This window comes from Onychomys torridus, chromosome 10 (genome assembly GCF_903995425.1).
Source record: "Onychomys torridus chromosome 10, mOncTor1.1, whole genome shotgun sequence".
Classification (NCBI taxonomy): Eukaryota; Metazoa; Chordata; class Mammalia; order Rodentia; family Cricetidae; genus Onychomys; species Onychomys torridus.
Window position 1 is genome coordinate 78,771,445 of NC_050452.1, and position 22,185 is coordinate 78,793,629.

The 22,185-nt window shown below is 45.4% G+C and overlaps 1 protein-coding gene across 1 annotated transcript in view; it reads left to right on the forward strand.

Annotated features, from left to right (window-relative positions):
* Sec31a (SEC31 homolog A, COPII coat complex component) overlaps window positions 1-19,473 on the forward strand; it is an 81,292-nt gene extending 61,819 nt beyond the window's left edge. Inside the window, exons 25-28 of the mRNA XM_036200420.1 lie at window positions 12,607-12,870; window positions 14,642-14,761; window positions 17,687-17,758; window positions 18,898-19,473. Coding sequence (XP_036056313.1) covers window positions 12,607-12,870; window positions 14,642-14,761; window positions 17,687-17,758; window positions 18,898-19,077 — 636 coding nt within the window. The 3' untranslated portion in view covers window positions 19,078-19,473. The remainder of the gene's footprint in view (window positions 1-12,606; window positions 12,871-14,641; window positions 14,762-17,686; window positions 17,759-18,897) is intronic.
* The last annotated feature ends 2,712 nt before the right edge of the window (window positions 19,474-22,185 follow it).

The following is a 22,185-nucleotide window of genomic DNA, read 5'->3' on the forward strand; positions in this document are numbered from 1 at the left end:
AGTTGTTTTTCCTTTAACGTTTTTTTACTTTTTATTTTCTGTGATTGGTATTTCTTTGTTCAATTCAGGTTAGAGTTGCCCCTACTGTCACTACCTGGAGTAACAAAACTCCTACTGCCCTTCCCAGCCAACCACCTGCAGCCTCTCCCTCTGACACACAGGTATAGCCTTCCTTATTCCCCCTTGAGCAGGATCTGCTCGCTTCAATATATATTATAACTACTACCTGATTATATATATGATTATATAGTCCTCTTCTCTTCTTCCTCCTTCTCTCTCGGTCCTTCCTCTGCGTCTGTCTGCCTGCTCATTGCATATTATTGGCCTATGGGATGCAAGTGGCAATTTTTAGGACAATTAATTTATTTTCTTATCCTTGTCTCCTCTTTTGCAATTCTAAATTTCTTGAGCTAGAAAAATCTCAACCCAGGGTTCAAATAATGGTTTAAAATGAATTTTACTGAAGGTGTTTCTCTTTTTTGTTCTTTTTGTAAGCATTTCAGAAATCAAAAACTTAAAGTCCCCTTTATGACACTTATTTCCAGAGTCTGGAGTAGTAAACGAAAATTAGCAGAGATGAAAACTCTGGTGCTTTACCATAGTGTTAGCACATTACCACGGTGTTACTGACCCTGTCATGGGGCTGTTTGCCTTTGCCATTCAGTGCAGTTACTTTGGACCTTTAAATCACTCAGAATGTGTTGTCTAGAAAATGGGGGTGTTCTCAGGAAGATAGTATAGACAAAATGCAACTTTCTTACATAATAGCTTTATAAACACCAATTCCATTTCAGAGGTTACAAGACCATAGTGATGTTCTTAGTCCCAAATATAATCTTCCTTTTATTCTGTTCTCATTTCCTAGGGAGAAAACCCTCCACCTCCAGGTTTCATAATGCATGGCAATGTTAATCCAAACCCCGCTGCTCCACTGCCTACATCTCCAGGCCATATGCACAGCCAGCTGCCACCTTATCCACAGCCACAGCGTAAGTAATGGACCCTTGGAGTCTTCACAGTGGCCTGCCCTCCCTCAGCTACTTAGCGTAACAAAGCCATGGTCAAATCAGCTTTGACAGATAAAATCGGGGTGCAGCTAGGATGTAGCTCAGTGCTAGAGTACTTGCAGTTTTGGTGGGGCGGGGAACAGGGAGCAGAGCGTCCTGAGAAGGTGCTAGGAGCAGCTTTTGTTTCATCCCGTTGAGAACAGTGCTGCATGCCTGAGTCGTGCATAGACCTGCTAAAGAGAATAAATAGTGTGTCTGGTTTGGGAATAGAGAAACAGAGCTGTAGAAATTATCAGTATATATTGTTTTTCTTCACCTAATATGACAAAAACCACAGTTGTGAGGAGTTCATGTGACATTCGTTGCTGTTGTTTTTCCATTTTATTGTTATTGTTGACTTTATTTAGTGTAGACTTTTAAAAAATAAATTTAGGTTCACAGCAAAATTGAGCAGAAAGTGCAGGGGACCTGCATGTGCTCACTTACACATACTCTTTGCACCCTGCTCCACACTGGTATGTTGTACAGCAGTGAACAAATGATGCTGCTCTAGCATGTCAAAGCCCATAATTTCTGTGAGTGGGTTTGTATATTCTGTAGACCTTGACAGAGAGCAGCTACACTTGAAAAAATACAAATACAACCAGATGTGGTGGCGGGTGCCTTTAATCCCAGTACTCAGGTGGCAGAGGCAGGCAAATCTCAGTTTGAAGCCAGCCTGGTCTACATAGTTCTAGGACAGCCAGGGCTGTGTAGAGAGACCTTATTGCAAAAGAAAAACAACCCCCCCCCCAAAAAAACAAACAAACAAACAAACAAAAAAAAACCTACTGTCTTATAACTAAGAATAAAGAACCTAAATAAAAACCTTAAGGGTAAAATTATTAAACAACTATTAAAAATTAAGAACAAAGGGCATAAATAATATCAGGGGACAGTTGTAAGATTAAACAACTGTACAAACGGAGATGCCCCACGTAAGAGCTGATCCTGACAAGGGCCTTCTGGCCTGCTGGGTTCTTCACATGAAGCCTTTTCCATGCAGTGCCCCGCCCTGCTGTTTTCTGGTGGCAGGTGTGGGAGGGGCATACTGAAGATGCCCCGCCCCGCCCTGCTCCTGCAGAATGTGGCGCTGTTGGGATTTCTCCGGGTGGGCTCAGGTTGAAAAGTTGAAGTCTTAAGCTACCACAAAGGTCTTTAAACTGTAGGGTTTTCAAGAAAAGGACATGCTCACTCTGGGTGCAGAAGTCCTGCCATGGCTCCATCTGGTGGTTGCTAGCCGTCTCTGCCGTCTTCCCAGGAAGTCTCGGAAGAGGATCAGTTTTAACACCTCTTGGATCTGATGGTCCAAACTGTTCATCACCAGCAGCAGTATTCTAGGGATGGTGGTTTTCCTGTTAATGCTTTTCTTCTTGAGGTGCTGGAGAGGGAAGCCAGGGCTTTTCCCATGCTAGGCAAGTGCTCTGTCACTGAGCTGTATCCCCAGTCCTCAGTGTTAGGTTTGGGTCTAACTGTTTTAACAGTAATGATTAAAGTCATCTCTCTAGGATGAGATTACTTGTTTTCATACTTCTGTCTGAATAAACATGTAACTAATTAAAATCTCCTTTTCTTCCCCTGATGTAGCTTACCAGCCAGCCCAGCAGTATGCCTTCGGAACAGGGGGGTCAGCAGCTTACCGACTTCAGCAGCCTGCTGCTCCTCCTGCTTCTAACGCTTACCCTAACACCCCGTACATATCCCCTGCTACTTCCTATTCTGGGCAGCCTCAGATGTACCCAGCTCAGCAAGCCTCCTCACCTACCTCCAACTCTGCTGCTGCTTTCCCCCCTCCCTCTTCCTCTGGAGCATCCTTCCAGCATGGCGGACCAGGAGCTCCTCCATCATCTTCAGCTTATGCACTGCCTCCTGGAACAACAGGTACAGCGCCTGCTGCCAGTGAGCTGCCTGCATCCCAAAGAACAGGTCTGCGCTCGGAAGGGATTGCTTGGGCTGCTGTTGCATGAGCAGAAGGGTGGGTGGAGGGGAATTGGCAAGTGTTTGTGAACTGAGTACTGTGAGGTACTGCCTGAGTTTCATAACAAACTTTAGAACTGTCTGAGAGTGAGCCCCATAATGAATGGCAGCTGCTAACCGAAGAGAGCCTTACTCTGGAGCTTCCAAGTGCTAAGTGTGTAACCTGCTGCCAACTTACTCTGAAAGGCAGAAAGTTAGTTGACAAGACAGGTGGGAGTTGAAATCCGATTTAGTTGATACTGTTATGTGAAATGCAGAACTGAATTTTTGTGGGGGACGGGCATCCTGGATTGAACTTAGGCCTCACATGTGCTAGCTAAGTAACCTACCACTAAGTGGTCCTTCATTGGAGTCCTTCGTTTCTTTACTTGAGCTGAAGTGTGCTCAGTGTTCTTCAAACGGTCTTGATTTTAAAACTGCCCTGTGGGCTGCAGGCTGGCTCAGTGGGTAAAGTGGTCACTTGGTACAAGCCCGACAGTCAGTTTGATCCCAGTGGGACCTGTGAGGTAGGCTAGAAGGACAGAAGTGACTCCCGGAGGTTGTCCTCTGCCCTGCACATACTCAGATAAAGAAAACTCAAAAGGAAGGCCTCTGTCCACAGCAGCAATTGAGTTTTCTTCTCCACTAGGCTATTCCAACTAGTGGGCCAAAGGCTTGAAGTGAGACTTGGTCAGCCCTAATCCTGAAGCTGCTCTGGAGAGCCTGTGCTATAGTTGGTTGGTTTTAGTGCTAAGCAGTAACTCAGATTGATAAAAGTTTATCCTAGGTATGTGGTAGAAGCATTCTTTTAAAGTAAATACAACAATAAACGTGGATATGAAACATTTTTTAAATATTACTGCTTCTAAAGTCTTATACGTATTGGGTCCCAGAATTATAAACACACCTCTTTTCCCTTCTCTAGTATGTAATATTAACATCCAGAGAACGAAAATTACACATTCTTGGGGTTTTAGACACTTAGTTGTCTTCCCTTTATCTGTGGAAGCTCAGTGAGTGCTTAGTACCACCTACTACCAGCCCAGATGTGATAGACCAGTTTATTAGTTAAGAGTGATAGGAGATTAGCAGCAACTCAGAATTAGACAGCAAACTGCCACAGCTGGTCAGCATCAGTACTTTCTCTGCTCTGGGGCCAGTGTTGAGTGAGGGAAGGGATGTGGAAGCGTGAGCACTACAGGTGCTCTGCTGACTGAAAGGGCAGCCCACTGACTAGGAGGTGGGTGCATAGACAGCATGGACATGCCAGACAAAGGGACAACTTGCACCCTTCTGTCTTGAAGTGAGGTAAGACAGCTGAACAACATCAGATGGTATCAGGCTGCTCAGTGATGCATAATTTTAAAGCTTTCATTATTTATTTTACAAATATTGCTTACAAATTATTAATATTCCACTTAATAAATTTGGACTGAAGTTGACCGTGGCAAACAAATCTCCATATAAAGGGAGCCAACCCTACACATTTCACTAATACACTACAGACACATTAGTAGTTTGATCATTTAGAAATGAGTGCTAGCTCATAGAGTCCCAAAAATGCCCTGTAAGCCTAGATTAGCAACCATTCAGAGTAGCTGGATATGATTCTTAATTCAAAGGTAGTGTGGGTTCAAATAAATCCCTCTAAAAAGTAGTACAGGAAGTAGAAGGGAAATTCACATTTATTAAATGTCTTGGACATGATCTAGCATGTATGTTTTGTGTTTAGGTCCTCACAAACCCAAGAAACAGAAATTCTTAGTCTTGTTAAAATTGTCGATGAGGAGACTAGAGCTCCTTGGGAGTTGTGAACAGTCTCAGGAGTGTGCGCATTGGTTTCTGAGTTCGAGAGCAGTCTCATGAGGGTGCGCCCGGGTCTGTGTCTTCACAGCCTGGGTCGGAGTGCTGATGTTAGTGATAGATGCTTCCCAGTGGAATTACAGAAATTTCCCACACCACTGCTGAGGGCATTTGTCACTTTATAATAGGAAATAAATATTTGCACAGCATTGTTTTCCTCCTTGAGCAAGAAGTGCATTTTGCCATGAGGTTATGGGCGCTGTACAATTGTTCTAATCTGGCTGAGAGACAATGGTTAATGGAAGATGAGCCAAACTAACGTCCCTGGTACGTAGCATGCACTGGGCATGTTAACCTCCTGTTGCCTGTTAACCTCCTACATATTAAACCCCTTTACTTCTTTGTACACTTACTTCACCATATTTTCATTGTGGGTTTCCTGAAGTTTTTGTTGATGTTATGTAATTGTGACTGAAATTTTGTCATACTTTAATGTGTCTTGGATTGTGGGTTTGTTCAGGATTTAGAAATTCCAGTTGGCCAGTGCATAAAATTCCTTTTAGATCCTGCAGAGTCAAGCTTTCTGTTAATATATGAGAGTGTGAGCCAAAGGCTCGGAGAAGAGGATGTTTTTATTCAGTCGGTTCTTAATGAGAGCCTGTTTAATCTGTAATTGGAATTATCACAGAAGGAAACAGGCAGAAAAGGACAGTATATTTCTAGGGAATAGAATTCCTGTTAGATGCTAGAAAATAAGATTTCTGTTGTGTCAAGTTTTGAAGAGCCTTATGTCCTAGGATAGGAGTTTATAGTCATACAGTAAGAAAATACTTGTCTGGTGAGAGATTTTGAACCGCTAAGTGGTGTAGCCTAAGCGGTACTTCAGCATCAGTAACCTGGAGCTGTCCTTGCAGTAGAGACTGTGGACAGATTAGCAGAGCTAGAGGCAAGACAGACGCCGCCCGCCCTGTGGTGAAGTGACGGCGTTGTAGGGCTGAGAAAGCGGCTTTCCAAGAGAAAACACTTGGAAAACTATGAAGGCTTTAGAATTTTGCTCAAAAATTATTTTATGATAACTGGCCTGTAAGCTATAATGAAGCTGTCTTTGGGTGGACATTACTGTTTTTGTTCAAAATGGAGCCATGTACTTGATGTTGCTTATTTTCATGGGACTTTGCTTAGTCCAGTCATAGTCCTTGATTTATTTAGTCCTTCACATGAAGGAGAGGCACAGGAGAGACATCCTTTCCTCTGAGTGATTTTATTTTTATTTTGAAAAATGGTTTCAAGGATTCTTTATCTTTCTCATTCTAACAGTCAGTCTGTGACCCCTTCAAAAATGTCGTGCTGGGCTTATAGAGAAAGGGAGTAGTTCTGTAGAGAAGAGATCATTTAAGTTGTGTTTGTAAAATGTCATATTTAAGTAATTATTTAAACTGTCAAAGCAAAAAAAAAAAAAAAAGCTAGAGCTGGGGTTCGGTTCCTACTTAGGAAAGAGAGCGGGGGCAGGGGGCAGTGGAGGGCAGGACTGGACAGGGTTGAGAACTAGGGCCATGTCTCTGGTAAAAAGTGCCAACCCATCTGTGCAAGTCTCACAGCCTGAGTTCTCCAGAACCTGTGAAGCTGGCGGGCCAGCTAGCCCGCAGTGAGACTCAGTGATAAAGACGAGAGAGGCCCTGCTTCAACACTCCACAGGTCTCCGGCTTCCACATGTGAGCTGTGGTACACCCATATGCATGAACGCTAAGATAATCACCAAATTTTTACAATAGAATATGGCTGATCCCAAACTATGTATTAAATTGAGGAAATGTTTAGACAGGATTTACTGAACAAAACACGTTTGAACATTGCATGATTTGATGTTAGGCAGAGTCAGTGAGCATATAACGGGAGAAGGCTTGATGATTATACAGGTTTTCCCTACTCGGCAAACTGCCTCACTGCCCGTGTCTTCTGGTTCCTCCTTCAAGCTAGAGAACTAGCTGCTCTCTGGAGAGTCTTGATTCTGATTTGATCCAAATTCACTGCTAACTCTGAATTTCTGACTTCATTCTGACCTTTTGTGTCATCACTAAGGGGTCATGTGAAAATTCTCCCCAGACTTCTTTGTGCTGCTACTTGGTGAAAGCCGGTCCTCAGTTGGAAGCCTTTGTCCCTGTCCCTTCCTGTCAAGAGAGTAAGAAGAGGGCATATTGCTGACACACTCCTCAAAGAAGCTCACATCCAGCCTGTTTCTGCTACTTGGAGGTGTCGTCTGTGGTATCCCCAGCCCAGATGCTGAGGTCTGGGGCACAGACAGTGCATCTGTAATGGGAACCAGACTAGTCTCCTTACAGAATACACATAGTGACTCTCCAGACATTGGCTAACTGTGGTTTGAGTTAGGTTGTATGGTATAAAGTCATCATGTAAACATTTGTAGACAGCATTGATCACTCTTTTCCTCAGTTAAACCCTAGATGAAGAAATTTGGAAGCCATGTTGTAAGGAAAGCATGTCAGTGAAGAGCAAGAGCTCTCAGGCTGTAGGGTCCTTCCCACCTGCTTTCTCAAGGATATGTGTGTCCTAGGTGAAGTTCAAATGGAGTTGAGTTCACCTATTTATTTATTTATTTGTTTGTTTGTTTGTTTGTTTGTTTATTTATTTATTTTTTGGAGCTGAGGATAGAACCCAGGGCCTTGTGCTTGCTAGGCAAGTGCTCTACCCATTGAGGCTAAATCCTCAACCCCTTGAGTTCACCTTTTTAATTGCTGTTTTCTCTTGGCTATTCCCTTGCCAAGGGAAGCTGGTGCATCCTGAAAGGCTGTGTGCAGATGAATGTAGCCACTTTCATGCTTCTGAGCTGCACCGGGCCGGCCTGACCGTGAGCAAGTGGACAGGGAGTGTGGTCAGACTGTTTGCTTCTACTCCAGTGCTGGAGGCTTGACAACACTGGCGTCACCTAGGAACTCTCTGGAAAGATAACATTAGGCCCTGTCTTAACCTCACAAATTAGAATCTAGTTAAACAAGGTTCTTAGTCAGCTTGGTTCCCAGCTTTGAGTGATGCTAGCATGAAAACACTTGGTGCCATATGGCGTAAGGAGGTATCATATTGGGAAATGCTGGTCAAATAGTCAGGACAAGGACTAGGGCTTCTAAATGAAAGGTAAACCTCTCTTAGAGAGCAGAGTCAGAGGAGAAAATGCTGTTTAAGAGTTCATTGTATTTGTACAACTTAAAGGAATTTACCCAAAGAAACCGATAGCTTTCTAGATTGGACAGAAGACATTTCACATAACTTGGTTTAAAAGTAATCTTGAGGGCAAATGTGGTGGTAGTGCATGTCTGTAATTCCAGCACTTGGGAGAGGGGTGGCTAAGGCAGGAGGGTCATGAGTTTGAATTTAGCCTAGACTACACAGTGGGCAGCCTGAACTACACAGTGGGCAGCCTAGACTACACAGTGGGCAGCCTGAACTAGATAGTGGGCAGCCTAGACTACACAGTGGGCAACCTAGACTACACAGTGGGCAGCCTAGACTACACAGTGGGCAACCTAGACTACACAGTGAGCCCTGAACTAGATAGTGGGCAGCCTAGACTACACAGTGAGCAGCCTGAACTAGATAGTGGGCAGCATAGACTACACAGTGAGCAGCCTGAACTAGATAGTGGGCAGCATAGACTACACAGTGAGCAGCCTGAACTAGATAGTGGGCAGCCTAGACTATACAGTGAGCAGCCTAGACTGCACAGTGGGCAGCCTGAACTACATAGTGAGTAGCCTAGGCTATCTAGTTAGAGACCTTGTAAAAACTAAATTTTAAAAATTGGAAAGTAAGTTTTGTTCCTTTGCAGTGCATTTGCCTTTTCTGAGTGCTGTTAAGCAGGGAAGAAAAAGTATGACGTGATAATTTGAGCTTAGAATGTCTTCCATAATACTGTCTAAGTGACTTTTACATTTTATCTACAGAAAATCAGTCTTTCCAAGACCAGGCATCTGTATTGGAAGGTGAATTGGTTGTAAAACATACCTTTAAAATGCTTTAATCATTAAATACAGCTAATGAATGACAACAATAATGCATGTGAACTTACCCTAAATCTGATTGGTATCATTTTTATTTGGCTTCTTAATTGAATCAAATTTTAGAAGTGATTGAATGTGTATGATGACTCACAGCTTGAAATCATAGAAGCCATGTGTCTTCTATGAACATGACAGATTGCTCAATGCAGGTAAGAATATGAGGTGATGGGAGAGATTTGAATGATTCCTGTGTGATGGTATGTTAGACATGACTCAGTAGCTTGTGACCAACTCCTAAAATGTTCGAAGCCCTATTCAGCCTCCTGTCTCAGGCGAATTTGTAGGAAGTAAATTCTGTTTAAAAAGCAAAGCAGCTAAGTCCAACATGTTCAGGAAAAGAACTGATCTTGTTCAGTAACATCAAGCATGAACCAGTTCCTTTTGTTTGCTAAGCAATTTCGTTGTGATTTAGTGTGTGTATCAGCTTATCTAGCTAGGGGGAAATCCTGAGGAGAACACACTGGGGCGGGGTGGGGGGTACTATCCATCTTCACATGTTCACTCACACACCTGTGCTTTAGCAGCCATAGTGTCCCTAGTGAGGTGTAACGTAACCTCGTCGTAACTGGGAAGTTGTCGGCTTTCAGCGTGCTGTGTAAGGTACTGGCACTAAAACACCAAGCGATACTGATGGCCACTTTTACTTTGAGATGCTGGGGTACTGGCTTTCCAGTGTCTGATGAAAGGTGCTGTAGTTGTCTATAGTTTCATAAGATAGGAAACAGAATCACTGCTGTTCTATAGTTGAGCTCTGTTGGTTTTTTGGTGTTGTCTTGTGGTACTGGGAATGGAACCTGGACTTCCTGTTCTGGGCAGACATTCCACCGTTGAGCTGCTTGACCTGGGCGCTTAATCTTTTTTAAGAGGACTGTGTTTAGTGTCTGTGATGTGCTTGCTGCATTGCATTTCCCGTTATCCTTCTTTGTACGTTAAAGATGAGGGAACACTCTGCAGGAGCACACTTGCTGATCTGTGCCCTCAATCTGGAGAGAAGAGTGAACTGCCTTTGGAGGCTGCTGTCAGTTTAGACATCAGGACTTCAGCCTCAACTTAGGACAGCCCTTCTCTCTAAGTAGCATCATTGTCAAACATGCTGCCTACCAAGGCATGTCCCTTGTGACCCTTGCTGATTGGTAAAGCCCGTGTGGCAGTTACCTCACTGTTTAGGAGAATTTCTAGATGTAAGATGAATCATTTTCTTCCTTTCAGGGTTTTGAAGGAAAATGTCTTCTGTTGTCTGTTCTAGGTCCTCAGAATGGTTGGAATGATCCTCCAGCTTTGAACAGAGTACAGAAGAAGAAGAAGGTAATGGAGAAGTTAGATCTATAGCCATGCAGAGCACACCACACTTCACTGATCCTTTTAAAGGCAGAGCTCGCAGGTTAATGCATGTCAAATGCATTGCACAGTTTATCTCCAGAAAACCCATCTCTGGTGAAAGGAGGGAAGTAGAGAATGTGTTCAAGGCTTCCCCTGTGCTGAGGCACACACCCCAGTTCACTGTGGAGGACCTGGGAGGCTGAGACAGGCAGACCTAGGGAATGGCTGAGGAACCTGGGACTCAGCTTGGGATGAGCTTACATTCCCTCTTCTCAGTGTTCTTGGCAGCCTGAGATGCTTACCTGCACATTCCGTGTCCACACTCCCTCTCGGAACAATGCACCTAGCAACTCATTCGCCACTTAGGGCCTCCACTTTGATTGAGCTGCACAGGTATCTCACTCTGAACAATGGAATAAGTTTCTCCTCTCCTTAATGACCACTAAACTTGGACAAATTCTAGCTGAACAAGCTGATCTTGCCTGAACTAGTTTTGAGCACATTTGGAATAAAGCAAAACTGTGTCCACAGGTGAACTTTTAGGAAGAATTTCCTACTTACCATCTGTGTCTACATATGATTTAGCTTGCATGTGTAAAATCAGATGTACTGTGAGGTGGAGCCTATGCAGTGGATTGATGGTTATATAAATTATTTGTCAGTCAAAATGAGGAACAAAAGCTCCTGCCTTTAGACTCCATAACTGGAAACTTGAGGGAACAACAGCAACAAACCTCGGACCGTTGGGCGACCTTGTTCATGGGCTGCTGTCAGCCTTGACACTGTGTCTCTAATCCCAACTTTTTTTTTTTTTTTTTTTTTTGCTTTGAATAAAGTCACTTTACCGCTTTTGCAGATGTATGCCAGCCCTTATTTTAGTCCTGTGAATAGAGGCCAAGAACCTGGAAACACAGCCCGGATCCCAACTACTGGTCACAGTCTGAGGCCAGTCTTGGCTGACCCTGTAGTGAGACTGTATCAACTGACCTCTCCCGCCTGTACCCACCCCCGGAGAACCTTGTTCTGGTGACAGGTGTCATCTCCTACAGGCCTCAAGCAGCATGAAACAGGATTTCACACTTGGCTCTTAATTGTTTGAGTTCTAGCAATAATCATGATTATATTTTGTAATCAATGAAATTTATAATTACATTTTAGATTTTCTTTTTTTTTTTTTTTTTTTTGGTTTTTCAAGACAGGGTTTCTCTGTGTAGCTTTGGAGCCTGTCCTGGATCTCGCTTTGGAGCCCAGGCTGGCCTCGAACTCACAGAGATCCACCTGCCTCTGCCTCCCGAGTGCTGGGATTAAAGGTGTGCGCCACCACCGCCCAGCCATTTAAGATTTTCTTTTTGCAATATTTTTTAATGATTGTGTTTTGTCTGCATGTATGTCTGTGTGAGGATGTCAGATCCCCTGGAACTAGAGGTACAGACAGTTGTGAGCTGCCTGTGGGTACTGGGAACTAAATCTGGGTCCTCTGGAAGAGCAGACAGTGCTTTAACCCCTCAGCCATTTTTCCAGCCCCTCCCAACATTTTTTTAAAAGTGAGTTTCTGATTTTTTTTCCATGTGCACACAAGCACTTGAGTGTGTGTGTGTGTGTCTGTGTACATACTCATGCACTGCCACAATGTGTGCATGTAAGTCAGAAAACACCTTGTAGAGAGTTGGTTCTTTCCCTCCACCACATTAGTTCCAGAGACTGACCTCAAATCCTTGGGCTGGGTGGCAGTTGTCCTTACCCACCACGCCATTTTGCTGTCCCCGTCACAGTATTTAATGAAGAAATGCCCTGTATTCAGCAATGTTTACATGTCAATAATTGTTATACAGGGTCAGTAATATGAACACAAAATGATATTTTTCTTTTCCTTTCTTTGAGACTATATATATTATAAATTCTTAGTGATTCCTTTCTCCCAAGTATAATATTGAGAGGCTAGAACATAAAATTAGAAGATATTGTTAGTAAGGAAGCCCCAATAAAAGGTTAATAATAACCAGAGACTTAACTTGCTGTTTTCAGTACCTAGTAATAGCTACTTAGTGATTTATGAGATTGGAGTTATGTCCCGTTGTTATTTAATATATGCACATGCACACATGAGCACACATTATGACTCATTGGTTCCTCTACTGCTAGACGAAAAGACCATGGCTTTGGTGACTGTATGAGATGACGGGGAGCTGGCTCTTAGGTGTATTCCTTACCCACGTTAACCACACTAGGTCTACATTGATGTTTTACCCTGGGATTCTGCATAAAGTTTTATTTGAAAGTGTTCTACTGCAAAGAAAATTTAACTGTGAGCTACTCTAAGGCCTTTAGTTTTATTAGCTAAGGAAATGTTGTTTTCCTTTTTATTCTTAGTTTTGGTGTTTTAATTTTTCCCCCCCATCTTTTAAAAGACGCCTGAAAACTTCACGCCTCCTGTTCCCATTACATCACCAATCATGAACCCTTGCGGTGATCCCCAGTCCCAGATGATGCAGCAGCAGCCTTCAGCTCCAGGGCCACTGTCAAGTCAGGCCTCCTTCCCACAGCCGCACCTTGCAAGTGGCCAGCCCTTCCATGGCGTACAGCAGCCTCTTGGTCAAACAGGCATGCCACCATCTTTCTCAAAGCCCAGCATTGAAGGGGCCCCGGGAGCTCCTATTGGAAACACCATCCAGGTAACATCAATCTTTAGACATGGCATGGACAGATGGCTCGCTTCAGTATGTTTCCTACACAGTTCTACCCATGGTGTTTTCAAAACAGCAACTCCATTTTAAGAGATTGATCGTGCACATGTATATTATCTTTCAATTACATGATTATATGTAGTCTTCTCTACATCTGAGGTCACTAAGGAAAAGCTGATTTATAGGCTTTTCTTAACATGTTAAATAAAAATGTTATGTGTATATCATTTAATGTGTTTGCTTAAAACTTGCTAAGCCAAGCTGGGTGTGGTGACACACCATTTTAATCTTAGCACTCAGCGGCGGAGGCAGGCAGATCTCCTGAGTTCAGGAACAGCCAGGGCTACAAAGAGAAACTTTCTTTGGGGGGGAAAAAAACAATAAACAAACAGAAAACCCTGCTAAGCTAGCCGTACCTCTGGATGGCGAGACACATTTATACTTTGTCAGCATCTCAGAAGTTTAAGAACTCCTAATACATTTCCAAGTGAGACTTAGAAAGACAAAGATGTCTTGACCTGTACATAAAAATGTGGAGAGCGTGGGTCAGTATCCACTATGAGGAAATGGGACGAAGTCCTGCCTGAGCTTAGAGCATGTGGATGGTTGCTGAGAGGTCATCCTGCCTCAGGAAGTTTTCAGTACTACAGGTTGTATCATCTGAGGTGGTTCTTATCTCCCCTTTGGCTAGAACGGTACAGTTTCCTGTTGGCAAGGGATAAGGACAAATAGTCACCGTTATCCATTATTCCTGACTCTGCTCCATCCACACTGGCCTCCATCTGGTCCCTTGTGTGGTTGGGGCCCTTCCTTTCTGCATGTTCTTCCCTCTATCTGGGATGCTTTGTGACCTCTCCTCAAGTGGTCAGCCTGCTTATCTTTTATAAGTTTCTGAACTGCATTCCCTCCCTTGGGTCAGATTTGAGTTTTAGTGACTTTTAGTTCCCCTAAGCATTGACTTACTGTAGTTTACATTTTTAAGCTTTGCTTCTCTCCCGGTGGCCTCTGAACTTCTTAGTCTGAGATCATTTCTATATTGGCTCACCAGTGAGTAGCTAGTCCTGGTGCACAGTTGCCTGGTATTTACTGTGTGAATGAGAGAGTTAACGGATGAGTGAAAGTGTAGAGAACTGGAGTCCCTGTTTACCCTTCGTCCTTACTCTTAGCACTGCTGTGGTCTGGTCTGTCTCACCCTCTGGCCTAATCTTGCAGTCTTTGTAATCAATTAGCACACTTGAAGCAGAGCGGAAGAGTAGTTAGATGTGGTACACCCCTGCAGTTCAAGCGCTTTGGAGGCTAAGTTAGAATACCACGAGTTCAAGATAGCCTGGGTTGTACATCAAAACCTGTCCCAAAAAACGAAATGAAACGAAAAAGGAGTAAAAGAATAGAAGAATGCTAGGGTGAACAAAAACAAGTGACCAGTATGTGACTAGTCAGTTACTTCAGGGTGTGTGAGGGAGAGGAGAGGAGAGAAGAGCTAGGGATTGATCCCAGGGCCTCACATTCATTGATAAGCATTCTGCCGCACAGCGAGAACCCCAGCCCTCCGCTCATGCAGATCCGACTGCCCACAGGGTGCTAGCACTTCCTTATAGTATCATCTTATCCTGGGTGTTTCACACAGTAAATCTTCATTGTATTTTTAACAGAGCTGTCTCTAAGGTGATTGGTTCTCTCTTTCACATAGAATCAGGACTCTGTATATAAAATACTTCCTGGTCATTTCTGATTGTTTATATACCACTAATTCCTACAGCACGTGCAGGCTCTGCCAACAGAAAAAATCACCAAGAAACCTATTCCGGATGAGCATCTCATTCTAAAGACCACGTTTGAGGATCTTATCCAGCGCTGCCTCTCTTCAGCCACAGATCCTGTATGTATTTTTCCTCTCATAGATGACTTAATTATAAATATAACCTGGGGCTGGAGAGTTGGGTCAGCGGTTAAGTTGCTTTTGCAGAGGACCTGGGTTTCATTCCCAACACCCACATGGCAGCTAACCACTGTCTGTAACTCTACTCCCAGAGGATCTGACACCTTCTTCAGACCTCTGAAGGCACTGCACACGTGGTATACATACATGCAGGCAAAGCACGTATACACATAAAACAGTAAAATAAAAATCTTTCAATCTTTTTTTAAAGTCCTTTTAGTGTTCCTTCATTATTGTTCCAAGTCCTACAAATTATGTGTCTTAGAGGTAATAAAGCTAGCACTTAGTTTACTCGGATTAGTGAACATTTAACCTTTGTAACAACCCTGTGATTGGGTCTTCATTCTTTTCCCAGATGAGAAAGGGGAGGCGAAGAACAGCCTGCTCCAGGTCCTCAGCCTACAAGCTGAGCTGCCTGTTGTTTGCTGACCTTTCCCATGCAGATGTAGGGCACAGCAGTGACAGGCCACGGGCCTGCTACTTGGGAGCTCTTCAGTATTGGAGATGTGGCCATGGTTAACATAACTGCATAGGATGCCTTTGGTTTGGCAGCAGAGCCCATAAAGCCGGCCCTGTTGGAAATGAAGTTTCATTTTGTACCAGCAAGCACAGAAAATGTCTGTTAAGCCATTGGCCGCTCATCTGTTGAAAATGAGAAGTTAGCCTCTGGGATTTGTTGTTTCTTCAGACATGGGTGTTGATTTGTTGAGCCATTTGCCAGCCTAGTGGGCAATGGGGTTCTGTATTGAACCTCAGCACTGGTGTTCAGGGAGTGGTAGAAAGACCAGGTAGACACTGGGGGCAAATGAAGCCGATAGCCAAATGGACATTGTCTTGTGCACAGCCTTCCAAAAATGGAGGTGTTCCGTGAGGTCAAGGCAGAGTTCCAGTACTTCTTCCGGTATGAGTGAGGGTGACGAGGACGCAGTATATGGCTCATCTCTTCAGCTGGTGTTGAATCTCTGTCTCCAGAACTCCTTCCTTCCGTGTACCTAGGAGCACTGGGTGAAGAGAACAGGAGAAGCTCCATTTCTGCAGTTAGCCCTCTTGTCCTGCCCAGCTGTCTGTAACTAGATGGGAGTAGTTTGAGCGGGGACCACTGGGCTCCTGTCTTCAAAGTTCCCTTCATTTAGCAGTGAGTCATTTGTACGATGCAGATTTATTTTTCCCCTTTAGTATACACATAGTCATGCAGCACATTTAGTATGCAGTGCTGCTACCCTGAGCGGCTTCATCCTCTGCTGAGACGCAGGGTGGGCACTCCTGCCCCCACACACACACTCCGGCACTCCTGCCCACACACACACACCCCGGCACTCCTGCCCACACACACACACCCCGGCACTCCTGCCCACACACACACACCCCCGCACTCCTGCACACACACACACACCCCGGCACTCCTGCCCACACACACACACCCCCGCACTCCTGCACACACACACACACCCCGGCACTCCTGCCCGCACACACACACCCCGGCACTCCTGCCTGCACACACACACCCCGGCACTCCTGCCCACACACACACACCCCGGCACTCCTGCCCACACACACACACCCCGGCACTCCTGCCCGCACACACACACCCCCGGCACTCCTACCCGCACACACACACACCCCGGCACTCCTGCCCACACACACACACCCCGGCACTCGTGCCCGCACACACCCCAGCACTCCTGCACACACACACACACCCCGCCCGGCACTCCTGCACACACACACACCCCGGCACTCCTGCCCGCACACACACACCCCGGCACTCGTGCCCGCACACACACACCCCGGCACTCCTGCACACACACACACACACCCCGGCACTCGTGCCCGCACACACCCCAGCACTCCTGCCCACACACACACACCCCGGCACTCGTGCCCGCACACACCCCAGCACTCCTGCACACACACACACACCCCGCCCGGCACTCCTGCACACACACACACCCTGGCACTCCTGCCCGCACACACACACCCCGGCACTCCTGCACACACACACACACACACACCCCGGCACTCCTGCCCACACACACACACACCCCGGCACTCCTGCACACACGCACACACCCCTGCACTCGTGCCTGCTACCCCTTCGCCCTCAGCCAGCTCCAACAGGCCTCATCTGCCCCCCAACACTGCCAGTCACCATCAAAGGACTGCGTTTATTTATTATTTTCCCATTTATTGGAATTTTTGATATGTAAGTCTCTGTCTCCAGGACATTCAATAAAAACGATGAGATTTTTCTAAACCTGGCCATTTATCATATTCTATTTTTAAAACCTTTAATTTTAGTGTTTGAAAGTTTTTGGCTGTACACATAAGAGTGTGTGCATTGAAGCAGGAGAGGGCCTTCATTTAAGTCTGTTCCCTCTTGGTCATCCTCTGGAGGGAGAAGGTCTGGGGATCAACTGCAGGGTGTGGTCCACGTTGGTGGGTTCTCACTCCAGCCCCCCACCCCCCAGTGATCGGAATCCAGAAACACGAGGCAGGATTAATCGAAGCAGATGTGGGGAAGTGTGTAAATAGGAATTTTGAAAGGTGAGGGAGAAATTCCATAGTTCCCCTCCATGTTTCCTTCTTACACACGTAATCTCTCGTCACTGCCCTCTTTGGTGACACTGATCCTTGGCTGCTGCCCAAGGCCTGTGAACATGTCACAAGCTATACGTGGCACTCCTCGTCAAGGGACTGCGATCCACGTGAAACCTACCTAAAACCCGCTTTGTGCTCATCCCCTCCCTGCCTTCAGTAGATTACTAATGTCCGTTCCAGCAACCTGTTGGAGCTTGTGGTCATGCTGTCTCCACATTGATAGTGTTGAAAGATCCCTGTGTAACGCCTGTTCTTCCTGTCCTGTAGCAAACCAAGAGGAAGCTAGATGATGCCAGCAAACGCCTGGAGTTTCTGTACGACAAGCTTAGAGAACAGACAGTAAGTTTTTCCGGGGGGAAGGTAGATGACGACAGTTCTTTCTCGTTGCTGTAAAGAAAGTGTCTCGTCAGCACTGTCATACAGTGTGTCTCGGAGGGTCAAAAGGCCAGGAAAGCGGCAGAGAAGGCTTTCCAAATCTCATGTGTGTGGGATGGGAGAGATACAACTTAAGAGAGAATACAGAGTGGACTGCGCTGGGCCCGGGATAGCTGCCTGCCGCTCATTTTCACAGCCATGTATCAGAACCAGAGACCAGCCAGGTGCGCTGTGGTCTAGAGAAGGAATCTGTCATCTGTCTCTGGAGTCTAAGACTCCTGATCTTTTTCTCCCAAAACAGCGATACAGAAAGCAAAACCAGATGCCACCACCAGATGTGGTCAGGGTAATGTTGTGTGACTGGAGAGAACTCACAGCAAGGGGTCACTGTTGGTCCTCTTGAACTCACTGCTGCTCCGCTTGAGAGGTTAATAGTAAAAGAGTGGAGAGGACAGACGCCGTGCTTCGCAGGGCTGTAGAATTCTGTTCGTCACACGAGTACCATCTGAGAATAACATTCGTCATGGGAACCTAAGCAAAGAAAGCTGGCCTAATAGGAAGGGGCGTGGTCTGTGACTGACCCAAGAGAGTCTTCTTCTAAAAGATGGGAAGTACTGAGTGATGCCATGGCAGAGTGCTAGACTTTGATTTTAAGAGGTGCTGGGCGAGCCAGGGCGGTGGGTGCAGGAGACTCGGAAGTACATCCTCAGCTCCCTAGTTCAAGGCTACTCAGAATACACGAGACCTTGTCTCAAAAAGACATAGAGAAGTAGAGGACACCTCCAGGTAAACTGGAGAAAGTAGCCCAGGAGTGTGAGGCCATCCTGCACAATGTAGTCAAACAAATTTTTGTAAATGCCAGAAGAGACCGGTGCATGTGTGATTAATTCATAAATGACTTCACACAAATCATCTTACCATGGTTCTATTTTAAAATGTAACTTTTACTTGGTCTAAAAACTGTTTGCTTGGTTTAAAATATTCCAGAAATGCTAGCTAGAGAGTATATTTCAGGCTCTGTAAGTCTCTGGGTTCAGTGCTTTCAGAGGGTCTCATAGGACATCCCCTAATGTAGCCCTCTCCTGCCAACACCTTTATTTCAGCTCTCCCCAGCCATCATCAGCGGTCTACACAGCATTGCGAGGAGCATTGAGACAAGGAACTACTCGGAAGGGTTGACTGTCCACACCCACATCGTCAGCACCAGCAACTTCAGTGAGACGTCAGCGTTCATGCCGGTCCTCAAGGTTGTACTCAGTCAGGCCAGTAAGCTGGGTGTCTGAGAAAGCTGCACTGTCCGCTGACATTACTCTTCTCCAAAGAAAGCCATGCTAAGACTTGGACCAACCCTTCAGTAGCATGTTTCCATGGCAGCCACCCCAGAGCTTTGACGTGATTTCTGCAGGTGCCCTCACCCTAGAACTGCTTGGAGCCTGGTGCTTTCTTTTGTTTTAATCTTTTGTTGCCCGTTACGATTCTCCTATTCTGCAAATAGTGTCTTTCCTGGATTACACACTGTGTGGTTTCCTGAGGGATTCTGACAAAGAGTGGTTTTTGAAACTTTGGTGTACTTTTTAGAAAAATTGCATCTGGCTATGTATAAAATGGACCCAAAATGAAATTTCTTTGATGTCTTCCCCACTTTCTCCATGTCAGTCAGATTAAAGTGTGTAATCCTATCTTATGTGTTTATAGTCTTTATTCTTTTACATTTTTATTACATGTTATTTATATATGAGTGGGTGTGGGCACAGCACTGTGTATATGTGGAAATCAGAGGACAGCCTGTGGGGACCCGTTCTCTTAATTTCTCCATGTGGCTCCCAGGGGTAGAACTCAGGTTGTCAGGTTTGCCAGCAATAGCCTTTGCCTGCTGAGCTGGGGCTGTAGTTCTGTGATGGAGCACGTCTTGGCATGTGTAAGGCCCTGGGTTCCATTCCTATCACTATAGAGCAGTGGTCTCCACCTTCCTAATGCTGCGCCTCTTTAATACACTTCCTCATGTTGTGGTGACCCCAACCACAACATTATTTCCATTGCTCATTCATAACTGATTTGGCTTCTGTTATGAATATGAATGTAAATATCTGATAGGGGACAAAGGTGAAAAGGTCACTCAATCCCTCGGGGCCGCAGCCCACAGGTTGAGAGAGAGAACAACTGCGCCTTTGCTGCCTAGTCCTGAGCATGTATGTATATGTGGAAGTTGCTACGTAGGTATTAGCAAATTCCAATTCGGAGTGGATCATTAGCTTTAAATATATACAGGAAGGGGCTGGGCATTTGCATGTCTGCAGCACACATTACTGAGTTCTCTGTTTATAAGTATTTTCAGTGTTCTGCTTGGGTTCAAGATTGAATTGTCTCATTTCATAGTTAGAGATTTGCTCCCCAATATAGGTAGTAAATTACCTATAGTCTTAAAGTTCAGTTAAAAAAGAAAACGTTATTACAGTCAGGCTCCTAAATAAAGCCATGTATTTTCCAGCCAAGTTTTCTGTCAGATGGCTTACTATCTACCTTTATATAGATAGTGTGACAAGCAAAAATCATGATCCCCATAGAACCTGGAGGATTCTCACCTGTAATTCAGCTGAGGCAGGAGGATGATAAGATCAAAGTCAGTCTGTACTACATAGAGAGGTACTGTCTTAAAATTCAGGTATGGTAGTTTTTTGGGGTTTTTTTGTTTTTTTTTTTTAATGCTTTGTTCTTTGGGGGGCCTGCCACCCAGCTACCAAATAAATACACAGAGGCTTATTCTTAATTATGAATGCCCAGCCTTAGCTTGGCTTGTTTCAAGCCAGCTTTTCTTAAATTGCCCTGTTTATCTTTTGCCTCTGGGCTTTTACCTTTATTCTATATACCTTTTTTTTTTTTTTTTTTTACTTCTTACTCTGTGGTTGGCTGTGTAGCTGGGTGGCTGGACCCTGATGTTCTCTCTTCCTCCTTTTGCTCCTCTATCTTCTCCCAGATTTCTCCTCCTATATATTCTCTCTCCCTGCCAACCTATATATTCTCTCTCTCCTGCCTTGCTATTGGCCATTCAGCTCTTCATTAGACCAATCAGGTGTTTTAGACAGGCAAAGTAACACAGCTTCACAGAGTTAAACAAATGCAACATAAAAGAATGCAACACATCTTCGCATCATTAAACAAATATTCCACAGTGTAAATAACTTGACACATCTTTAATACAGATAGTATCTCTACCTTTGCTTTTTACGGTTTATTTGCTTAAACGATTTATTTTTATTTTATGTGTATGAGTGTTTTGCTTACATGCATGTCTGTGCACCACGTGCATACCTGATGCCCACAGAGGCCAGAAGAAGGCATCAGATCCCCTAGAACTGGAGTTCCAAGCAGTTGTGAGCTGCCATGTGGGTACTGGGAACTGAACCCAAGTCCTCAAGATGACAGGAACTATGGGGAACTCCTCCCCTTGAGAGTTCATGTGCTTTCCAGTCTGGAGAAGAAATGCATCGTGCACCTTGATTGGAAATTAATGGTTAGCAGAGAAGAGATGGTTTATGATCTGAGAACTCCAGACATTGTGTCTAAGTAGTGAGCCTCCTCCTTGAGCACGTGCTTATATCCTGGCCCTGTGTGCACTGCTTCTCACCAGGAACGGGCTGTCTTTGGGTATTGGCTGCCAGACAGTGCCCCCTACTTTCCCTTTGGTGCTACAAACTGGGTTACCCTTTGACACTCCTGAACTCGGATTTTATGAATTCACAAATTTCTGCCCCCTGCTGGAGAACAGCCTGTGGTAAATGACACAGCAGGAAGAAAAGGAAGTCATTGGAACAGGAACTGTAACCCCTGATGCTGAGAAAACCACAGGAACTTGTCTATCTGCCCTCGCTTGGGACTGAAGCAACCCTCCAGAAAGAAAAGAAGGAGATGGGTGTTAGTGCAGCAGGGAACCAGAGGGCAGGGGGACCAGAGGAACCAGAGGGACCAGGGGGACCAGAGGGCAGGGGGACCAGAGGGGACCAGGGGGACCAGAGGGACCAGAGGACAGAGGGGCAGGGGGACCAGAGGGCAGGGGACCAGAGGGGGCCAGGGGGACCAGAGGGACCAGAGGGCAGGGGGACCAGAGGGACCAGAGGACCAGAGGGCAAGGGGACCAGGGGGACCAGAGGGCAGGGGGACCAGAGGACCAGAGGGCAGGGGGACCAGAGGACTAGAGGGCAGGGGGACCAGAGGACCAGAGGGCAGGGGGACCAGAGGGCAGGAAAAGTTTATGGGCCACAGGCGAATCTCTCCACACTGTCTTCTGAGAGCTGTGGTGGCAGCAGGTGGAGAAATAGGAAGGAGGAGTTAAGTTGGGTTTGTAAACCTTTTTAACCTGGTGTTGACCGATGGGAACATTTCTATAGGTCTTA